This window comes from Bos indicus, chromosome 16, assembly GCF_029378745.1.
Source record: "Bos indicus isolate NIAB-ARS_2022 breed Sahiwal x Tharparkar chromosome 16, NIAB-ARS_B.indTharparkar_mat_pri_1.0, whole genome shotgun sequence".
NCBI lineage: Eukaryota > Metazoa > Chordata > Mammalia > Artiodactyla > Bovidae > Bos > Bos indicus.
In genome coordinates, this window is record NC_091775.1 from 2,039,890 (window position 1) to 2,059,654 (window position 19,765).

The window sequence follows — 19,765 nt, forward strand, 5'->3', positions numbered from 1 at the left end:
AGCTTCCCCAGGTCTCCCAGTTGCCTGGCTTGGGTCCGTCCTGGCCCCTCCCTGCTGAAACCTCCTCCTCCTCCAGGCCCCTCCGGCTGAGGTTGACCATGCCTGGTAGTGGGCAGTGCTGGCAGACGCCAGGCCATGTCTGTGGGGCCGGGAGGACGTTACCACTTTATAGGCAGGCCGGGCGCCGGGGTCGGGGGCCGGGCTGGGTGGGAGCTGCAGACTCCTCCGCTTGTCCCTCGCAGAGCCGCTCTGGCGCCGCCGCATGCGGTCCATCTGCTCCTCCACGCTCATTTTGGCCTTGCCCTCGCAGGGAAACACAGCACTCTTGGGGCGCTCCTGCTGCGGGGGGAGGACAGGGCTCGGACTGGTGCCCTCCCCTGCCCTCCGACTTTTTACCTGCCAGTATCCCTTAAAATTTCCCTTCTCTGGGAAGCCTGCCGGTAATGAGTTACATTGTGAACCCCGAAGAATACATCTAAGTCCTAACCGCAGTATCTGTGCATGTGACCTTACTTGGAAATGGAGTTTTTGCAGGTGTAATTAAGCTACGGAGCCCAAGATGAGATCATTTTCAAATGTGGTGTGTTCTAAATTGAATAATGGGTGCCTTTATAAGCAACAGGAAAAAGAAGACATACAGAGTAGAAGGTGATTGAAGGTGGGGCAGAGATTGGAGTGGCGTGTCTACAAGCCAAAGAATGTGTCTACAAGCCAAATGTTGCCAGCAACAACCAGAAGGCAGGAGGGAAGCATGGAATGGGTGTTTCCTCAGCCTGCACACACAGCCCACCTTCAGACATCTTGATTCTGGATGCTGGCCTCTCTAATGGTGAGGGAATAACTTGTTTTCAGTCACCATATTCGTAGCATTTTGCTAACTTCCTAGGAAACTAACACAGTGCCTCTGGCCAGCACATGTATCTTTGACCATTGACTTTTGCATTTGTTTCATCAGTGGCACATTATAACAATTTTGTTCAATATGATATCTTGATTATGCACAGCTTCCTTGTCTCATGGCGTGTTTCCTTGAAGCACTCCCCTGCTTCCCTTCTGTCTTGTTCTACTTTCCTCCTCTAGCTCCGGGCTTCCTGAACTGTGACAGGCGGCCACACAGAGGCTGACTCCCAGCCCAACTCGGGCAAGCTCGGGGCCTGCGGGCGTGCACTCACCCGGGAGGAGAGGCCATTGGTGAGCCCGTTGGCACTCCTCCTCACCACCCTCGATGGGGTCACTTCTTCATCGGTGGGTGACTTGGTCCGTGGGGGTACGATGCCCACTGCAGGGAGACACAGTGGCCAGTGGGTCCCACAAAGAGGGACACAGGGCTGCCCGCTCCTCATAGGGGCTCGGCCCCGCCCCTTCTCAAGGAGACTTGGCCCCGCCCCTTCTCAGAGATGCTCGGCCCCGCCCATTCCTCAGAGGGGCTCGGCCCCCGCCCCTTCTTAGGGAGGCTCGGCCCCGCCCCTTCTCAGAGGGGCTCGGTCCCCCCCCGCTGCAAAGGTGGAGGCCCAGGTGGGGAAGCGCTTTCTTGGGTGTGAGCGAGCACCTCTTTGGGCTCCCCCCTGGTGCGAAGCCTTGCTTCTAGGGGACAGCGGGGCAGGGGTACCTTTGTTGAGAGCCGCCTGCTTCTCTGCCTCAACTTCTTGCCTGGTGGACACAAGGCTGATGTCTCTAGAGGTGTCCAGGGGGGATGTCTGTTGGGGGTCTCTCTTGCTTTGCTCGTAGCTTGCCTTGGGCTAGGGAGAAAGGATGAGAAGATGGATGGACGGACTGTGCTACAGTAACCTCGGAGAACTTGGCCCTGGGTGGTGATGCTTTGTTTTGCAATGGTTGGAGTGCCAACCTTTGAAAGAGACATGGAGCAGGGAGACTGTGCACTCACTGGCAAGTGGGCAAGGATGCACTTGAGCCTCCCACCCATGCCAATGTGGGGCCCTCTTGTGGAATGAGGGCTCAGGGTCTCCAAGAGGCCCCCAGTTGAGGCTCATCAGAGAAATTCCCTCATGGCAAACATGAAATGTACAGACTTGCTGTGAGCCAGAGGAGGAACGACTGGAAGAGGGGGCCACAAAACCAAAGATCTCTGAGGATTCTATCGGGTTTTCCCACAAGAAAACCAGATGAGTTTTGTGGGAAGGAAAAGGGCATTGGGGTTGTGGACTCCCAGAACCATGTAACTAGACCAGAGGTCAGAAACTAGCTCTGGCCTAACTGGAGAGCTTGGGTGAGTCCTACCACCTGTTTTTGTCTGTAAAACTGAGGTAATGATGCCTGTCCTGCCCACCTTACCGGGCAGACCCTCAGGGTTGTGCATATTACCAGTAAATGGCTGAGCCTGTTTTACGACTCTTTCTACTCAGCACGCAAACTCTTCCAAGCCTAACTGCACATTTCTCCTGAACCTTGGCTAGCGATTCAGGTGAGAGAAGGAGCCAGAACAGGGGAGAAAGTGTGTGTATCCTTACATTCCGGGGGCTGGTGAGGCCCAGAGACACAGGCAAGGGGAGAAGGAGAGCGTGGGGGGACGGGGGCTGAGGTGGACCGAGGCAGGACGAGACCAGAACGGCACTGGTGGGGATGGGGCACCGCGGGGTCTCCGCTGTCGGTCACGCTGGCAGGGAGAGGGCCCCAACCCACCACCTACAGCCATGGGCTGCCATGGGGCAGGGCAGCAACGCAGTTTTCCATTGTCCACAGGAAGCAAAAGGGGAAAGAGGGCCGGTACGAGGGCCTCAGCCATCCCTTTGCTCATCCCAGAGTCTGACTAGACAGAAGCCAGGAACGCTGAGCTGTGGGAAAGTCAACCCTGGCATAGGGTCAGTGACTTGGTCTCCTGCAGGCCGTTCCCTCCATCCCTGCCCTCGGGGCCCGAGGGCACTGGGTACCTGACCCCTGGCTGTCTCACCACCGCGGTGCCAGGAAGGGGAGTTGGGGTGCGGCCAGAAGCGGCTCTCGCTAGGGAGTGGAGGCACAGTGGGAGGAGACTCCAGGGGGACGTAGGCTTTGGGGAGAGGGGGCCGCGGCGGGCCGGGCTCCTGAGGCAGAGAGAAGCCAGAGCGTTAGGAGGAACAAGAGCAGCCGCTGTGAGAGCAGAAGAAGAGAACGTTAGCAGAGGCAGACGCGACACTGCAGGAGCCTGGGCGGGCCTGACCGCCATACTCCCACCTGAACTGGGGCGGGCCGGGACCCCCTCACTCCCACCCAAGCCTGGGCGGGGCAGGACCACCACACTCCGACCCAAGCCGGGGCGGGCCCAGGACCACCTCACTCCCACCCGAGCCAGGGTGGACTCCATCTGCAGCGCAAGCCCTGCCTGCCCGTGACGCCCTCCTGTACTGAGGCCCCAGCATGTTCTTCAGAGCTCTCTCCTCATCACCACCCCCATCACTCTGGGCACATCCTCCCTTCTACCTCTGTTCTGCTCTCTCTCCTGACTAATGCCTTCCGCCTGTCCTTCTACCTGCCCCAATGCTTCATGGCCCAGCTTAGATTCCACCTTCTCTTTGGAACACTGGCGCTTCTGCAGTCTGAACCGTGTGGCTCAATACTGAGACACACGCCACCACGTTCCAGAGGAGGGCTGTTCACTGTGAATGGGGTAAAGCCCCGCAGGCATCTTTCTTGAGAGGGCCTCACACCATCCCTTGCCCAGTCTCAGAAAAGACTTGCTGGTTTACTGACTCAGAAAATGCTTCCCACACTGACTCTCAGCTCTCCTGTCCCTGAAACAATCCCAGATTTAAATTTCTATTAAGTGTTTGGTATCTTTGCTAACCATCATGGAGCTCAGGAAGACTGCCCTAAACGGCAACTAAAAATGACAGCTAGAGATAAGAACAGGCAAAGGAGAAATCTGGAGTGAAGTTCACAAACTGGGTGTGAGAATGACCATCTTAGTGAGAGAGACAGAGCACTAGGGGCCTCTGGGGAGGAGATGAGCACAGAATTTGTACAGTTTCAAGCAAATGAGGACTGGGTCCTCCCTCCCCGGCCCACCTTACCCACGACCTCAGCTTACCTCACTGAAGCCAGGCTTGGTGGGGGACCCCTGAGAGCCAGACACCAGGGAGAAGGGGCTCAGTGGGCTGGTGAGGCTGGCAGAGCTCAGAGGGCTGGCGGGGCTGTTGGAGCTGTAGGTGCCCGAGGGGCCAAGTCCTCCTTGGGGAAGCAGAAGAGGAGAGAGGTGAGGACAGGGGCAGGGGTGTGGCCTGGAGTGTAGCCGGGCTCTGTGGTGGGAAGGCAGGGGGTGGTTTAGGGTGTCAGGGCCACCTGGCCTGCTGAAGGGACTGGGGCTGGGTCACAGGCTGGCTGTCGAGAGGCAAGCTGGGCAGGAAAAGATAATGGATGGAAATAACACCACTGCCTCCAAGGGTCACAGAGAGCCAGACCAAAGTCCCTGGGCTGAAGGAAGGAAGACACTAAGCTAGCGGTCTCAGATCACCAGTTAGCCCATGGCTCCAAAATCACTGCAGATGGTGACTGCAGCCATAAAATTAAAAGGCACTTAACTCCTTGGAAGGAAAGTTATGACCAACCTAGATAGCATATTCAAAAGCAGAGACATTACTTTGTCGAAGGTCTGTCTAGTCAAGGCTATGGTTTTTCCAGTGGTCATGTATGGATGTGAGAGTTGGACTATAAAGAAAGCTGAGCTCAGAAGAATTGATGCTTTTGAACTGTGGTGTTGGAGAAGACTCTTGGGAGTCCCTTGGACTGCAAGGAGATCCAACCAGTCCATCCTAAAGGAGATCAATCCTGGGTGTTCATTAGAAAGACTGATGTTGAAGCTGAAGCTCCAGTACTTTGGCCATCTGATGTGAAGAGCTGACTCATTTGAAAAGACCCTGATGCTGGGAAAGATTGAAGGCAGGAAGAGAAGGGGACAACAGAGGATGAGATGGTTGGATGGCATCACCAACTCAGTAGACATGAGTTTGGGTAAACTCCGGGAGTTGGTGATAGACAGGGAGGCCTGGCATGTTGCAGTTCATGGGGTTGCAAAGAGTCAGACACAACTGAGTGACTGAACTGAACTGAGGGCCAGGAAAGCGCTGTGCTCTTTGACCTATTCCAGGGAGGAATCAAGAGGATCAAGGCAACAGCCTCTTTGGTGTATCTGGTCTGTTCTGGGTGGGGGACGTTTCTGGAGCCCTGAGAAGGCCCAGGCTGGCTCTGAGCATGGTGTGAGGGCCTGCAGAGGTACAAGTTGGCAGCTGCGGGATGGAGACCAGAGACACGCTTTTTCTGCTGAGGCCAGGAGCCCAGGAGGCTGCTGGAAAGAGCACCTACCTCTGTGCTTGGCTGTGTCTGTGCCCCGGGACGGGTTATTCTTCCTCAGCCCCTCCATTACATCCTGGATCCTCCAGATCTCCTTCTGGATTTGCCGGTTGAGCACCTCATTCTGAAACGGCCAGAAAGCAGGTCAAAGGAAGTTGCTACCAAGGAGCGTCCTGGCAGGAGCATTCCCGCGCTCACGCTCGCACACACATCCCTCCAGCACACGCCTTCTTCACGGGCAGCCTCTGTCTCTTCAGCGTCCAGAACTGCGGGAGAAGAGGGCTCTGTTATCACAGCAAAGAGCCCTCTTCAGTAAACCAAGAGCGAGGACCTGTCCCTCTGATCCCGCCCCACCCAGGGGCGCTCAGGATGGTCTTGGAGTGACCGCCCCTTAGGTGGACACTTGGTGGTGGCCTGTTTTCCCGGGGCGAGAGCTTCAGCTTTACTGTCTTGTTTCACAGCCAAATAGCCCTTCTGTAATGCCCGCATCCAACTTCTGCCTAATTGCCATGAATTCTCCTCAGTTACAGTGTCCACTCCTTGAAAAACAATAGCTCCCTTGATTTAGCATTCCCTGTGCCCCCCAACCCCTACCAGGGGCTGCGCTGAGTGCTTTGCACACACGGACTCACTGCGGCTGCACAGCACCTCTCTGAGGCAAGGACAGCAGTTGTCCGCACTTCAGAGGTGGAGAGGCTCACGCCCAAGACCGTCTGTCAGTAAGCAGCGTGGCCACCATCTGAATCTGGGTCTACTTGTCTCAAGAGCCGGCACCTTGACCATGATGCTCTCCCATCTCCCAAAATGTGCATGTCGAACTGAGGCCTTGCCCACAGGACATGGTGGCGCGTGGGGCCTCTGGCCCTCACCTCACCCACCTAGACAGCTGCAAGGTTGGGTGGTAAGCTTTGTTACCAGGAAGAAGAAAGGGGAAAGCAGGGTGTTAACTGCCTCAGAGAGACAGGGCTTACAAAGTGAGCCAAAGGAGTGGAGCCTGGGGAGAGAGAAGACAGAGGGCGGAAAAGAAAATGCCCCCAGTGTCCATCCTCCTGCCTCCAAGCAGGCATTCCTGACCCATGCCAGAAAGGAAGGCCTCTTTCCCGTCTAAAAACTCGCCATTGTTTATATCTGCATGTCTGTTAAAGTCTCCCACGCTTCAACTTCTCTTTGTCCCCCAAGATTTGACAGAACTAAAGAATGTTCCCACATTATCTTCACCCTGAAACTGAGAGTCTGTTTTAACACACCCTGAACTCCAATACTTTGGCCACCTGATGCACAGAACTGACTCATTTGAAAAGATCCCGATGCTGGGAAAGATTGAGGGCAGGAGGAGAAGGAGACAACAGAGGATGAGATGGTTGGACGGCATCACCGACTCGATGGACATAAGTCTGAGTAAACTCCAAGAGTTGGAGATGGACTGGGAGGCCTAGTGTGCTGTAGTCCATGGGGTCGCAAAGAGTCGGACATTCCTGAGTGACTGAACTGAACTGAACCTTGTCTTTCATTCCAGGACAACCTCCCGGTTTTAAGTCTCTGAACTCTCCAAAGCATGAAAGGAAGATACTGTGGACCAAAGGACAGGGGCCCTGCCTGCCTGGAAGCCCCTTCACCTGGAGGTCCAAGCTGAGCTGCTCCCAGAGCTCGTCGTGCAGGGCAGAGACTTCTGCCTCCAGGCTCTCATATTCCATGGTGCTGTTCGCCAGGGCCTGCAAGGGGAGGGCTCACTGAGAAGCCGCAAGTGCCAAACCGCCCCTCCTCGTCCTGCCTCGGGCCGGGGCACCTGGGGTCTGGCAGGTTGGGGAGGAGGACACGGAGGGATGGGAGAAGGCACAGGGCTGAGATAGTCTGATGACAGCCAAACCCTGGCCTTAGAGGAGGTGCAAACTGCTTAGCCTATCGTACGCCCAAATAGGAAGAAAACAGGATCTTCTCCAGACAGGCTGAAAGGGGCTGATCTCACTCCTATGCCCCTGTGCTGTCCCCAGGGTGGGTGACAGAGACTAAAGGAGAGCCAGAGGAGTCCACCCTCCGGAGGCTAGACACCTTCCTCCCTTTGGGCTTCAGTTTTCCAGGGCTTTTGCTGCTGCTGTCTGCATTGGAGGGCCCGCCCGGTGCCTACTAGGAAGTAGCCAGGGTGGCATGTTGCCAATGTCTTGGTTCTCCAGAGAGTGGAGAGAAAGGGTGTGCAGCAAAGCTGTTAAAGCAGCCGAGGAAGTAAGTGGCCCTCAACTTCACTTTGTCGTGAACAAATCCTGGCGCAGATGTGGCTCGTGGGAAAGAAGCCAAGCTCCCTGGTGGAGACTCGATGGGATGAGGCGGCTTGCTGCCGTTTTGCAAGGCAGCATTAAGGGCTTTGTTTACATCCCTCCCAGACAGCTTGCTCTTGCCCTCGGGGAGAGTGGGGACTAGGGGAGCCCAGGCTGGGAGGGGTGGCTCTCTGAGCAGGGAGGAGCACAGGATCACCGTGGTTGCCTGAGACAGCTCCACCCGGATGTTGATGAGCTGGTTCTGCAGCGACTCCTTTTTATGCAGCAGTTTCTCTGGGTAGGCGGGCTGGCTTCCAAACATCTCCAGTTCCTGGTGGGTCCCCATCAAGGCACTTTCCAGACTTTCCTGAAGAAAGGCAGGGGAATGCTATGAGGAGCCCTGTTAACTCCTCGCTGGGGCTTTCGGCAGCAAAGGCTAGAGCCACAGGGGTTCAGCCAGGCAGCTTAGGGGAGGTTCCTCACACTGGCCAAGATCCCCAGAGGAGCTTCAGCAGGGCTGAGTAAGGGCAGGACAGAGGTTTGGGGAGGGACAAAGCTTCAGCAGCTGAGTTAGGATGGAGGAGCCACCTACCCCTTCTCTGGGCCAGCCCCTGTGTGCCCGCTAAGGACAACCCCACGGCTCTCACCTTCTCAGCTCGCAGCTGCTGCACCAGCCGCTCCTGCTCCCGCACCGCCTTGTTCTGCTCACACAACTTGCCCAGCAGCTTCTAGGGTCCCCAAGGGGGAAGGGAGGGAGAGAGAAGGAAGTCAAGGGCATGGCCTGACAGGGACCTGGGAACTGGATAAGCAGGACTGGGCCTCTGGATACCACCTCCTTTCCCCTGCCCAGGAAGCCTGGACCTTCACCCTAACCTTGGAGGCTCCTGCAAACAGGAAGTTGTCTTCACCTTGGGGCACTCCCCAAAGACCCGTTGGGGGAGGAGATGGACTTATTCTGAGGAAGCGAGTCAGCTTGAGCAGGGAGAGGGCCGAGAGCTAAATGTTGAGTTCCTGCTCGCCCCTCCTCTTGGGGGTGCCAGTTCACAAGGGGCTGAGGCGATAACACGGCCTCGCCTCTCAGGCCTCCAGGTATGTATGGATCGGAGGGGTACGCCGGTTTCCGAACAAGTCTTAGTAAAACCAGTGAACAATGTACACTGGTCCTGAGGCCCACGGGACCCTGACCTCCCCTCCTCCTTCCAGAGTCTCAGGACGGCTGACGCTGGGGTCCCTCTGAGGTCGGGTCCTGGCCTGCACGGAACCTGTGCCCTGCCTGCTGGGCAGATCCACCACCCACACAAGGCCAGTGGGAAGAGGCAGGTGAGGCCCAACTTGTTTCCTGGGGAGACATGTACTTTCCTGTGTCCACACCTGTATTCACGCCACTCCTCAAACACCCCCTTGGCTCCCTTCTATGGACCAAGAATCTTGTCCCCTGGGTCCTTTACTTCAAGATTGGCTCATATACCACCTGCTCGTGTCCCGGGCCCACAAGCTAGCATGGCGCCCAGCCCTGCCCTCCTGCAGGCCCTGGGACAGGTCTGCTGAGACCCGAGCCTCCTGTTGCCCAGAAGCTCCCTGAGGAGGGACCGGGCCACAGTCTTCCTTCCAGGCACCTGGGGCTACTTCCTACTAAAGTCTGCGTGCCTGAAATAAGCATGGGCCACTGCTATAGACAAGAGGGCCTCGCACTCAGTGGAGAAACACACAGCCACGATGCCAGGTAGGGTGAGCAGTGAGGATGAGAAGGGGCTGAGGGGGCTCGGGCAGAGAGCACTGTCTGCAGGGAGATGGGACAGGGACCAGATTTGTGAGGGGCCACAGGGGACGAGAGGGGGCACAGGAAAAGCCCCCACGGGGAGAGCTAGAATGAGGGGGCAGCGGTGGGGCCAGAGGGGCAGAAGGAGCAGTGAGCTGCTCTTACGTCTGTGTCTTGCTCGTTCAGCTTGTAGGTGTGGAGGCTGTCCTGGAACACTTCTGGGTACGGAGGGACCTGCAGGAACAGGAGATCGGTTACCGCGGCAGAGGGCAGGGCGTGCGGGCACGGGAGAGCTGACGGCCCCGCCTTGTTCCTGCCACCGACCACAGCCTTCCAGCTCAGACAGCACCCACTCCAGAACCCGAGCTGAGCCGGCGCTCTGCCCGCTGGAGAGCAGGGGACGGCCCGGCCGAAGCCCGTCCCAGCGGATCTGGAGGGGCTCCAGCGCCGGGTAGCTCCCAAATGGCTCACGCGTAACAACCGTGGGAACAACAGTTAAGTCTCGGCTGGTTTTGAGGATAAGACCTGGGAGAAGGAAGGAGCATCGGAAGCGTCTGAAAACGACTGCCCTAGTAGACGACGTGCCAGTCCCAGGGACTGGGCCTAAGCCGGAGGCGCCTCTCGGTCCGGCAAGCGCGCCTTCCACTGGTGACACATGCAGCGAACGCAGCCACCCTGCACAAGTGTCCCTGGACGGCTGCACACCACGCCCCATGCTCCCCACCCCAGCCACTGGTAAGCAGACACCAAACGCGAGGAAGAAGTCCTGGACACTCTGTGATCACTGGCATGGCATGAGATGTCAGGGCTGGCTATGCTGATGGTTTGGGGAATGAGCCCGGTTTACCCACGAACATGAAGAATGGAGGCGACCCCAGGAATGAAAGGAGGAAGGCCGGGCTGAGCCCAGGGGTAAGGCCTGGCAGAGGAGCGGCTCGACCATGCACGGGAGGCGGGAATGATGCTGACGGGAGCGTGCTGCCAGGCAGAGGCCTTACTTGCATGAAGAGCTGGGCGCTGGGGGAGGAGCTCTCCACCATGCGGTTCACCACACTGATCAGAGCCTCGCTCTCACTCATCTGTGGCAGAGGGAGGAACGGGCGGCTCAGATGCAGTCCACGCGGGGGTCTTCCCCATGCCTGCCTGGGCTCCAGGAGACAGCGGAGGGCGGATCCTCCTCCTGGGGCCTCCAGCACCCTCTCTGCTCTCGCCCGTCACTCACCCGCTGTGAACTCTGGTTCAGGACCAGCAGCAAAGCTGCCCATGAGGAAAGGCCATGGCAGGGAGGCGGGAGGTCACGTGGCCTGGCCCGGGCCCAGGGACACCTGCTCAGGCGCCTGCGTTGCGGGCCTCACCCCCCGGCCCAGCCCTCGTTTCTCACTCTGGTTTGGTCAAGGACCACACAGGCAGTGGGAACGGCCAATCTCCCCAGACGGGAACTAAGTGAAACAACTTTAAAGAAAATGCGACCTGCTCTTTGGATGGGCCTTCACGTCGGTTAGGCACAGGCCTCTCTCCCCGAGTCCTGCCCACCTCTGCTCTAGAGTAGAGAGGACTGTAAAATTCTGTTTCCAGAGCTGGGCTGATAGCATCCATGCTGACCTGGGATGATGCCAGGGAGCAAATAAGGAGGTCAAAGCAAGCAAGCCATGTTAGAGAGACACCAGACTGGGACACCGCACTCCCAACATGCACTCTTTATGCTTCAGAGATCTTCAGGAACATGGAGGGGGAAGACTGCTTGCCAAATGAAAGAGAAAGAGCGGGAGGAAGGCTGAGGGAGAATGAGAGGGTGGAGGGAGCACTGGCCAAGCAAACCAACCGGGAAGGCCGGCATCTCCCCCAGCTCCAGGGTGGCAGCGTCGAGTGTAGACACATGGGGGGTGTCCCTGGCTATGTCCCTGTAACTCGGCTGATCTGCGGGGGAAGGTGGCGGGACACAGCGGGCGTGTGCAGAAAACACTTCCAGGGGAGGGAAGTGAGTAAGGGGAGGGGCAGCGCCACCTTAGGGCAGATCTTCTGGGGTTAGAAGATTTTTTACCACATTTTGTACCCTTGTCTTCCCAGTCTGTGTTGGACCCACACTATTTCCCTCCTGCCTGCTTTGGGTGGCTGCCCAAATGCAGCCTTTCTTCTCTACTCTGCAGGCAGGGCAAGGGGCGCCCTTCCTGCTCCATTCACAGGCTCTAGCGCATGTTAAAGGGCTTTCCTAGGATCTGGTTTTTCTACTTTTTTAGCCTGCTTGGGAGTTTTTTTCCTATAACATAAAGTGTGATTTAAAAGGCTTCTAAAAGAACAACTCTAATATGAGATTGAGTATTTGTTAAATGGTTAAAAGTCAATAGGACATCGACCACATTTTCTGTAGTGTCTAAGCTCAATTCCTATCTTCTTAGAGCCTGTGCACGTGTGTGAGCGTGTGTGTGCTGTGTACAGGGTGTGCCCGCGTGGCATGCGTGTGACTGCATGTGGCGTGTGTGTGCTGTGTACAGGGTGTGCCCACGTGGCATGCGTGTGACTGCATGTGGCGTGTGTGTGCTGTGTACAGGGTGTGCCCGCGTGGTATGCGTGTGACTGCATGTGGCGTGTGTGTGTTTACGTTTGCTGCCTGTGCGTCGGGCCCGTGTCCCGTGTGTGGGGGACACGCGGATGCGTACAGGACAAGGCATGTCCACCAGCACCTCAGGCTCTGAGAGGGCAAGCGAGGCCCAGGCTCTTGCTGGTCCCGCACGGGTCTCACTCCTGCCCCAACCAGGGATCTAAAACAATAAAGGAAGCGGCAGCAGTCTCGCCCTGACCACCCCCGCCGTGCTGTGCCCCCCAGGACGGTTTAGCCCGTGTGGACCTTGCCTCTAGGGGAGTTCCTGTGTGCCACCTTCTGTCCCTCCAAAACGTTAGAGAAATCTGGTGAGAAAGCGCCTAACCCAGGACCTTATACTAATACGTAGCACTGGGGTCAAGGGTGGTCAAGTTAATATTTTTGAGTTTTGGAAGAAAACAAAAAAAGTGATCATATTAGCAATCACTACCCACATCAGTGTCTGCCAGAGGGCTCTCATACGCCTTCTGACCTGGCTCTCCCAAAAACTCTGAGGTACAAAGGGCAGGTCCTACAAAGTCCATCTCATGACTGAGAAAACAAAGACCCAGAGAGACCAAGTGACATTTCCAAGGTTTAAGGAAAGTCCTTGTAAACAGCACAGTTGGAACTCGAGTGTAGTGTCTGACTATATTCCGGACTCTTCTCGTCATACAAAACTGTCTTTTAAGAATATTATCCTCTATCTAGGAAGAGCTCCTCTGAAACGTTATTCCTGAAGCCCCCAGCCCTCCTGTGAGGGCAGAAGCCCCCAGGAAGGGGTCCTGACACCTGACACCTGAATGGGACAGCCAGCCACGTGGATGGGCTGCAGGGAGGAAGGCCCGACCGGGAGCCCTGCCACTCACCAGCCCACAGCCCTGCAGACCCCGCTTCCTGCCAGTGTTTCCCAGCCCTGAGCTCTGGCGGGCATCCTGAGACTCACCCGCACACAGCCTAGAATGTGCACAGTGCCTTCTGGGACTAAAATGCCATGTTCTTGGGGACTGGGAGCCATCGCTGATTAAAGTGTGTGTATTGTGTTTCCCAGTGCCCAGGTTCTCCCACGAGGCTGAGCTCACTGAGACACCATGATCCTAGGAGATGAAAGTCACATGGCTTGTGACTAGAACCACCAGCAGTTACAGCCCCGTCCTCTGATACCATGTTTGTGATCCTCTCCACAACGTTACGAGCACAGAATTAATCTGATGAGGTTTGACCCCAACTTCTTCACGTTAGATGTTTCCTCAGCTGTAAACTGAGTCAAAAGCTCAGAGTCATAGCCAACCTCTGTTGTTCATTGGCTGCGTGTCCTTGGCATGTTATTTGATCTCTTTGGGCTTTTCACCATTATTGTTTCACCATTATTTTTCACCATTATTGTTTTTAGTTGCCAAGCTGTGTCCGACTCTTTTGTGACCCCATGGACTGTAGCCCACCAGGCTCCTCTGTCTATAGGACTTCCCAGGCAAGAATACTGGAGTGGGTTGCCACATCCTTTTCCAGGAGATCCTCCTGACTCAGGGATCAAACCTGCATCTCCTGCATTGGCAGGTGGATTCTTTACTGCTGAGCCACCAGGGAAGTCCTTAGTTTCATCGTATCCTGTACAAAATGGGGATAATAACAACACCCACCTTGCAGGGTTGTTATAAAGATTAAATGAGTTAGGATCTGTAAAGTGCTTAAAACACTTTGGGGCACAGAGGAAGCATCCAATTATGGTAAGTCTGCCATTGTTATTATTGCTGTCATTATTCTTTCCACCACCCTAGGCTACCTCCACCTGGGCCTGGCGCACATTCAGATCCCCATGATTTGGGGGTACAGATCTGAACATGAGTACGTCCTCATATAAATGCCCAGCATATTGACCCCTGACCTATCTAAACCCAGTATCACAGCCTCATTAGCCTCAAAAGGCACGGCAGCCAAAGGCGAGAGCCCAGGTAGTGGATTCCTTCCATCACACAGGGACACGCACTGCCTCTTCAGGATGCTCATCTGTAACACTGGGTTGGTTAATATTCCCTCTGTCTATGGCACTGAATTCTCAGGAAAACATAAGCTGTGTATACAAAAAAACTTTGCAGAGGAACTAACAAATATACTGAATTAACATAAACTAAAAAATCAGGGCAGGTCTATGGTCCTTCATTTACAAATTATGGAATTTAACCACAACCTGGAATTGTGGAATAGGATAGGCTAATTTCCCAGATTCAAGCTGAACTATATCCTTAGCTTTAGGATTTAGTTCAGCTTTAGCCAAAACTCCCATTTTAGAGCTCCTCCCTATCTCTGCAACTCTCTCCAGCAAAAATGCAAATTGTTGCCTGCTCCCTGGGGGCATTTCCATCTGGGCCGAACAAATAGATGGCTACATTAATTATTCATGTGGTGATTTACTGTTCTCCTTTCCCCAGGAAACTCCCAGCTGTCCTAAAGGGCTTTGCAGAGAAGGGGTGTGAAGCTGTGAACCAAAACATAAGCCGCTTTGTTGTGCCCTGGTAGTGCCAACAAAGGCTGTTGAATGGATGGAAGATGAGGAGGCGAGGAGGAACAGGCGGACGTGATGGAAGGGCAGGGGGTGGCGAGGGGCACCAGCTCTGCCTACCTGCTGATCCAAATACTCTAGGTTTCTTTGCAACTGAAGGTCTAAAAGTTCATCCTACCCGGAGCCCGAGGCCCAACAGCAACACAAACAACAGGAACACAACAAAAGAAGACAATAAAAAAAGGAAGCAAAGCAGTTAAGAGTTAGCTGGGCAGTGACAAAGAGGGGCCGCCCTGGCCCTGAGGGGTCTAGGGAAGGGAGAGGGGCAGAGGAGGGGCACACGCCGTGGCTCCCGGTGCCATGGCTCCCGGTCAGCCTGGCCCTCGCCTGGGAGATGGAGGAACCAGGAAGCCACTCAGGCAGCACTTTCTGTCAGCTCTGCGTTTTCTGGGGAAATCCACTGTTTCTGGGTGGGTGCATTTGCTCTGTGTCAAGACTACAGAGTTTGGACACACGCAGAGGAGACTCGTTGAGGGAGGTCAATCACAGGCCCTTGGGGACAAGGACTCTGCCTGTTGCTTCCAGAGGCTCTCCCAGCTCTCCAAGTGGAATATCTGTATCAAGTTCTCCAGGGGAGACGGAATTCTCAGGAGAACAAATTCCAGGAAGAGACACGAGTGGAAAGGTGAGAGAAGATACGAGAAGACACAATACGGACTCTTCCTCAATCCCACCTCTCGTCTCTTTCCCCCGAAGTAACATTCCAGGAGAGGGCAAGCTCGAGGAAAGTATACTTAGGGGGAAGAAACCTAGACAGCCACGCCTGTTTGGGGAGCGCGAGCCTAAGTTTTCTTCCCAGCCCGCAGCCTAAGCCAGTCCCCTCTGCATACCGGACAGGGGCTGTCCTGAGATGCAGAGGACGGGGACATCTCACGTTTCCAGGGTTTGTCCCTGCTCCTCTGCCCCGTGTCACTGCAGAGAAGGGGTAATTAGCACCGCACTCAGTATTGACGTTAGAGTCCAGGCTGCAGGGAGGAGGTATCCAGAGGCTGCCAAAGACCAGACGGTCCAGGCACCGGGCACAGAGCATCCGTCCTCCCCTGGGAGGAGGGGGCCTGAGGGGAAGCGGAGTCGGGGGAGAGGACATACCATCTTATCGTGGACCGTGGGGGATGGTGGGCAGTTGTAGGGGAACAGTCCTGCAGGGACTGGCCGCCTGTCTCCCAGGTAATCATACTGGAAGAGAAAGGGGATTGGAGAGGTGAGGCTTCAGCTGGGACATAAGCTTCCCCACCAACTGCAGCTCAAGGTCAGGGATGCTGTATCCTGTCCTGGAGCAGATTTCAAACTAACATGGACAGCATTTACCCACTGCAATATGATTGCAATGATCTGTCCAGGTCCTCGAGGTCTGAAGCAAACAGAGCCTCTCTGCCCTCTTATACAGCATCAGGGCTCCTGGCACAGCCTGGGGAGGGGCACAGAGAGCAAAGTTCCTGCGCAGAGGCAAAGCGACTCCTCCATGGACAGGACCGCGGGGCTAGCGGCCCCGCCCCAGGAGGCACCTTTGGTCTTGTGGAGCCAGCCGAGGGACCCAAAGGCCCCACACGCCCCCGCCTCTCCATGTCTTCTCGACCGACGGCCTCAGGCTTCCGGGGGACCTCAGGGGCTGAGGAAGGCGGGGAAGGCGGGGGGCTCACCTTGGGGGAGCTGATGGATCGCCTCATCACGTAGGCGGCAGGGTCAGCGTAGATGTCCTCGCTGCGAGGCGGCAGCCGCTCAAAATGGGCCCTGGGTGAGCGGGCGGGGGAGTACACGCGGCTGCGGCTGTAGGAGCCCTGGCCAGGCGAGCGGGGCACGGAGTGGGAGCGGGGCTGCAGGGACAGGCGGCGCAGGGAGCCGGAGGCGGCATCCAGCTCGTCGTAGTAGACGGGCTGCCGGGAGGGGCTGGGGATCCAGACGGTGCCATCCGGCCGCCCAAGGCCAGCAGGCTCCTTCCACTCGCGCAGCTGGAAGGCAGGGCCGCCTCCGTTCCGGAAGGAGTGCCGCTTATCCTCCAGGGCCCAGGGCGGGCTGACCCGGTCGTAGGCCGGCATCGAGCAGATGCTGTCCGGCCGCACCCCTGGGGGGTAGTACTGGTAATCATCAGGGAACTGGGAGGAGTAGGGGCCGTAATACTCAGGGACCCTACGGGACACAGGGTAGAACCTAGAAGGACTGAGAGAGAGAGAGGACTCTGTAAGGAAGCCAGACAAGACGGGCATGTTCCCAGCCACCTGCCCGTGCCCCAGCCGCCCCTCCCTGTCCTCCAGCCTAGGCGGGTTCTGACTATGTGGACGTGCCCTAGGCTGACCTTGCCTGCACTGCCCACGCACAGAGGCTTGTTTCCAGAGGTGCAAGAAGGACCAGTCCTCAAACTCCCTCCCTCAACCAGCTCCCTGAGGCCAGAAATTTCACTATTCAGAGCTTCCATCCTTCTCTCTTTAAAATGAAATACACTAGGGAGAAACTTTAAGCCCTTCAGCCATCTCCATCTCAGCAGGAACCAATTTCTCAGATCCTTTCCAGAGAGGCTGCGAGCAGAAAGAAGTGGAGTGCACCAGGCCCCTGGAGATGGGCAAAAGAGGACACACAGAGGCGCCTTCCCTGATTTCAGGTCCCGTCAAAGACTCAGCCAGTCGGGTCCTGGGACTCAACCCAAGCGAGGAGCTCTCCCCAGGGCAGGGCAGATCACCACAGTGAACTGTTACCTGCAGCCCTGGAGCTGCCCAGAGCCCCAGGGAAGGAGCGGTAACCCCACCTGCCTGATGAACATACTCAGGTCCAATAAAGGTCTTCAAATATCCAAATATCTAATATCCAATAAATGTCTTCTATCCAAAAGACATGTAAAGACATCCAAAAGAAAAATAAATGTCTTCTATCCAAAATGTCAAATATCCAAAAAATTCAAATATCAGATATCCAATAAATGTCCTCAAATGAAAGCCAGTCACTATTATCTAGTAATAGATAGTAATAGAAGTAATTGATGCTTTTGAACTGTGGTGCTGGAGAAGACTCTTGCAAGTCCCTTGGACTGCAAGGAGATCCAACCAGTCCATCCTAAAGGAGATCAGTCCTGGGTGTTCATTGGAAGGACTGATGCTGAGGCTGAAACTCCAATACTTTGGCCACCTCATGTGAAGAGGTGACTCATTGGAAAAGACCCTGATGCTGGGAGGGATTGGGGGCAGGAGGAGAAGGGGACGACAGAGGATGAGATGGCTGGATGGCATCACCGACTCGATGCACGTGAGTCTGGGTGAACTCCAAGAGTTGGTGATGGACAGGGAGGCCTGGCGTGCTGTGATTCACGGGGTGGCAAAGAGTCGGACACGACTGAGCAACTGAACTGAACTGAATAGAAGTAAACTTGTCTAGAGGGTAGAACTAGGGCCAATGAGTGGCAACATCTTTCTTTTTCAAAAAGTGTTTATAAATAATGGCTTTCAAACAGTTAGAGCCATTCAAACACAAAGCGAGTTGCCTTGGCGGTTAGTGGGTCTCGCATTGGTGGAAACACTGGATGTTATACAGGGTGGGAAGCAGGGATGGATGTCTAGCTGGAACAGCTTTAAAGGTCCCTCGTTGTGACTGCCTCCACATTTCAGTCCACCCAGTGCCCTGTGGGGCTTCCCTGGTGGCTCAGATGGTAAAGAGTCTGCCTGCAATGCAGGAGATCTGGGTTCAATCCCTGGGTCAGGAAGATCCCCTGGAGAAGGTAGTGGCAACCCACTCCTGTACTCTTGCCTGGAAATCCCCATGGACAGATGAGCCTGGTGGGCTACAGTCCATGGGTTTGCAAAGAGTCGGACACGGCTGAGCCAGTTCACTTGCCTTTCCTCTGTTTACTATCCTGGGCGAGGCATTGGGCGCTCTGCCCGCTTCCTCTGAAGGAAGCATCAGGGGTAGGGGGCAACCATGGGGCAGGAAGGACTTGGGCAGGCAGGGAATGGGGCTGGTTTCCCCATCCAGCCTGGCTTCTGGAAGGTATCTAGCGCAGGCTGCCTGCATGTCACACCCCAGCCCCAGGGGGAACAGCACCCCACCCTACCCGCCCCAGGCCGCACCTCCGAAGGTCTTCAGGAGGGGGTATCCCTCGGCGCAGGTTCACCCACTGCTGAAGCTGGTTCATGGAGCTCTTGCGCTGGGCGATTTTGTCAGGGTTGGTGCGTGGCGGGAAGCTCCGCCGGTGACCCCCGCTCTCGGAGTCCTGAGGCGGGAAGGCCGTGCTCCCTGGCCGGCTAGGGGAGCTATACTGCCAGCCATTGGGCTGGGCGGGCCGCTCCCCACCTCCCGGGACCCTCAGGCCCTCAGGGAAAGGGCTGCCTGGCTCTGAGGCGGGTTCCGGTCCGGCGTGGACACCGTTGGATTTCACCAGCGGCTCGCTCTTGGCGTCGGGCCTCTCGGGCCTCCGCTCCGCCTTCTCGCAGCCCCGGCCGTCACCCTCACCGCGAGTCTTGGCCTCTGGTTCAGGCTTGGGAACGCTGTTGTGGGGGAGCTGATGATGGTGTTTGCCGGGTGGGATGTTCTCGGAGTCTGGCTTCTCATGGCTGTGGGACGCCAAGGGCGGTGTTGTAAGTGACCCCAGCCCGGCGTGGAGTTCAGGTGGAGGAAAGTGAGAAGGAGAAAAGGGATGAAAAGAATGGGCAAGAAAGCAGCGATGGAAACAGTAGTCAATGTATTCCATTCTGCTTCCTAAATCCCACCTTCCGCTCTCTCTCCCTGCTCCAGTCAGGGCAACTATAAAGCACAATCCAGGGTTACCTGTGTGTGTTTGCTTGTCGTCCCCAAGGGCCACCCTCCACTCCCTTCTGCTGACCCACCTGGAGTCGAGCCTTCAAGCTATGGCCGAGACCAACCCCACCCAGACTGGGTCTCCTCTGCAGTCTGTCCAGGACCCAGCTGCCTCACTTGGTGGCAACTGTACACGACACAGAATAGAAACTGCTGATGTCCCAGCTACAGAGGCTTGTGACAGGCAAGCCTTCTCTCCTAGAGAAAGTTATTTAATGTTCACGAGCCTTGGGCTCCTCAATGGCAGAGTGGGTAAGGACTGTGTGAGGTCAAATGCGGCAGGCACACCAGGGGCCAGAGTGGCTGCCTCAGACTTCACAGGCACAGAAACCCCTTTCCAGAACAAGCTTCTCACAGGACTTTCTCTGAGAATCTAAGCTTCATGAGGTTTGCGCTTGTCAGACTTTTCCTACCTTGTTTTCCTAGCAGCCTATACACGTTAGTATTTACAGTAAATATTTGTGAAAAGAATAAGTGAACCCCTGGAAGTTCACTCCTTGGTAGAGGCAAGGACGGACTCTCCTGACAGCGACCTCTTTATACCTTCTCTAATTCAA

At 56.0% G+C, this 19,765-nt stretch overlaps 1 protein-coding gene across 15 annotated transcripts in view; it reads right to left on the bottom strand.

Moving 5' to 3' along the window:
• Positions 1–19,765, bottom strand: part of PLEKHA6 (pleckstrin homology domain containing A6) — a 138,736-nt gene that overhangs the window by 11,020 nt on the left and 107,951 nt on the right. For 10 of the 15 annotated variants that reach the window (XM_070767760.1, XM_070767762.1, XM_070767769.1 and 7 more), the window contains 15 exons: positions 18,482–18,964; positions 16,070–16,586; positions 15,519–15,605; positions 14,490–14,543; positions 10,290–10,370; positions 9,457–9,525; positions 8,180–8,260; positions 7,750–7,899; positions 6,897–6,992; positions 5,293–5,404; positions 4,022–4,161; positions 2,889–3,038; positions 1,610–1,739; positions 1,173–1,279; positions 163–339 (listed from right to left, as the gene is read on the bottom strand). In XM_070767760.1, coding sequence (XP_070623861.1) covers positions 163–339; positions 1,173–1,279; positions 1,610–1,739; positions 2,889–3,038; positions 4,022–4,161; positions 5,293–5,404; positions 6,897–6,992; positions 7,750–7,899; positions 8,180–8,260; positions 9,457–9,525; positions 10,290–10,370; positions 14,490–14,543; positions 15,519–15,605; positions 16,070–16,586; positions 18,482–18,964 — 2,434 coding nt within the window. The remainder of the gene's footprint in view (positions 1–162; positions 340–1,172; positions 1,280–1,609; positions 1,740–2,888; positions 3,039–4,021; positions 4,162–5,292; positions 5,405–6,896; positions 6,993–7,749; positions 7,900–8,179; positions 8,261–9,456; positions 9,526–10,289; positions 10,371–14,489; positions 14,544–15,518; positions 15,606–16,069; positions 16,587–18,481; positions 18,965–19,765) is intronic. The other 5 variants (XM_070767761.1, XM_070767764.1, XM_070767766.1 and 2 more) reach the window with 5 other exon arrangements.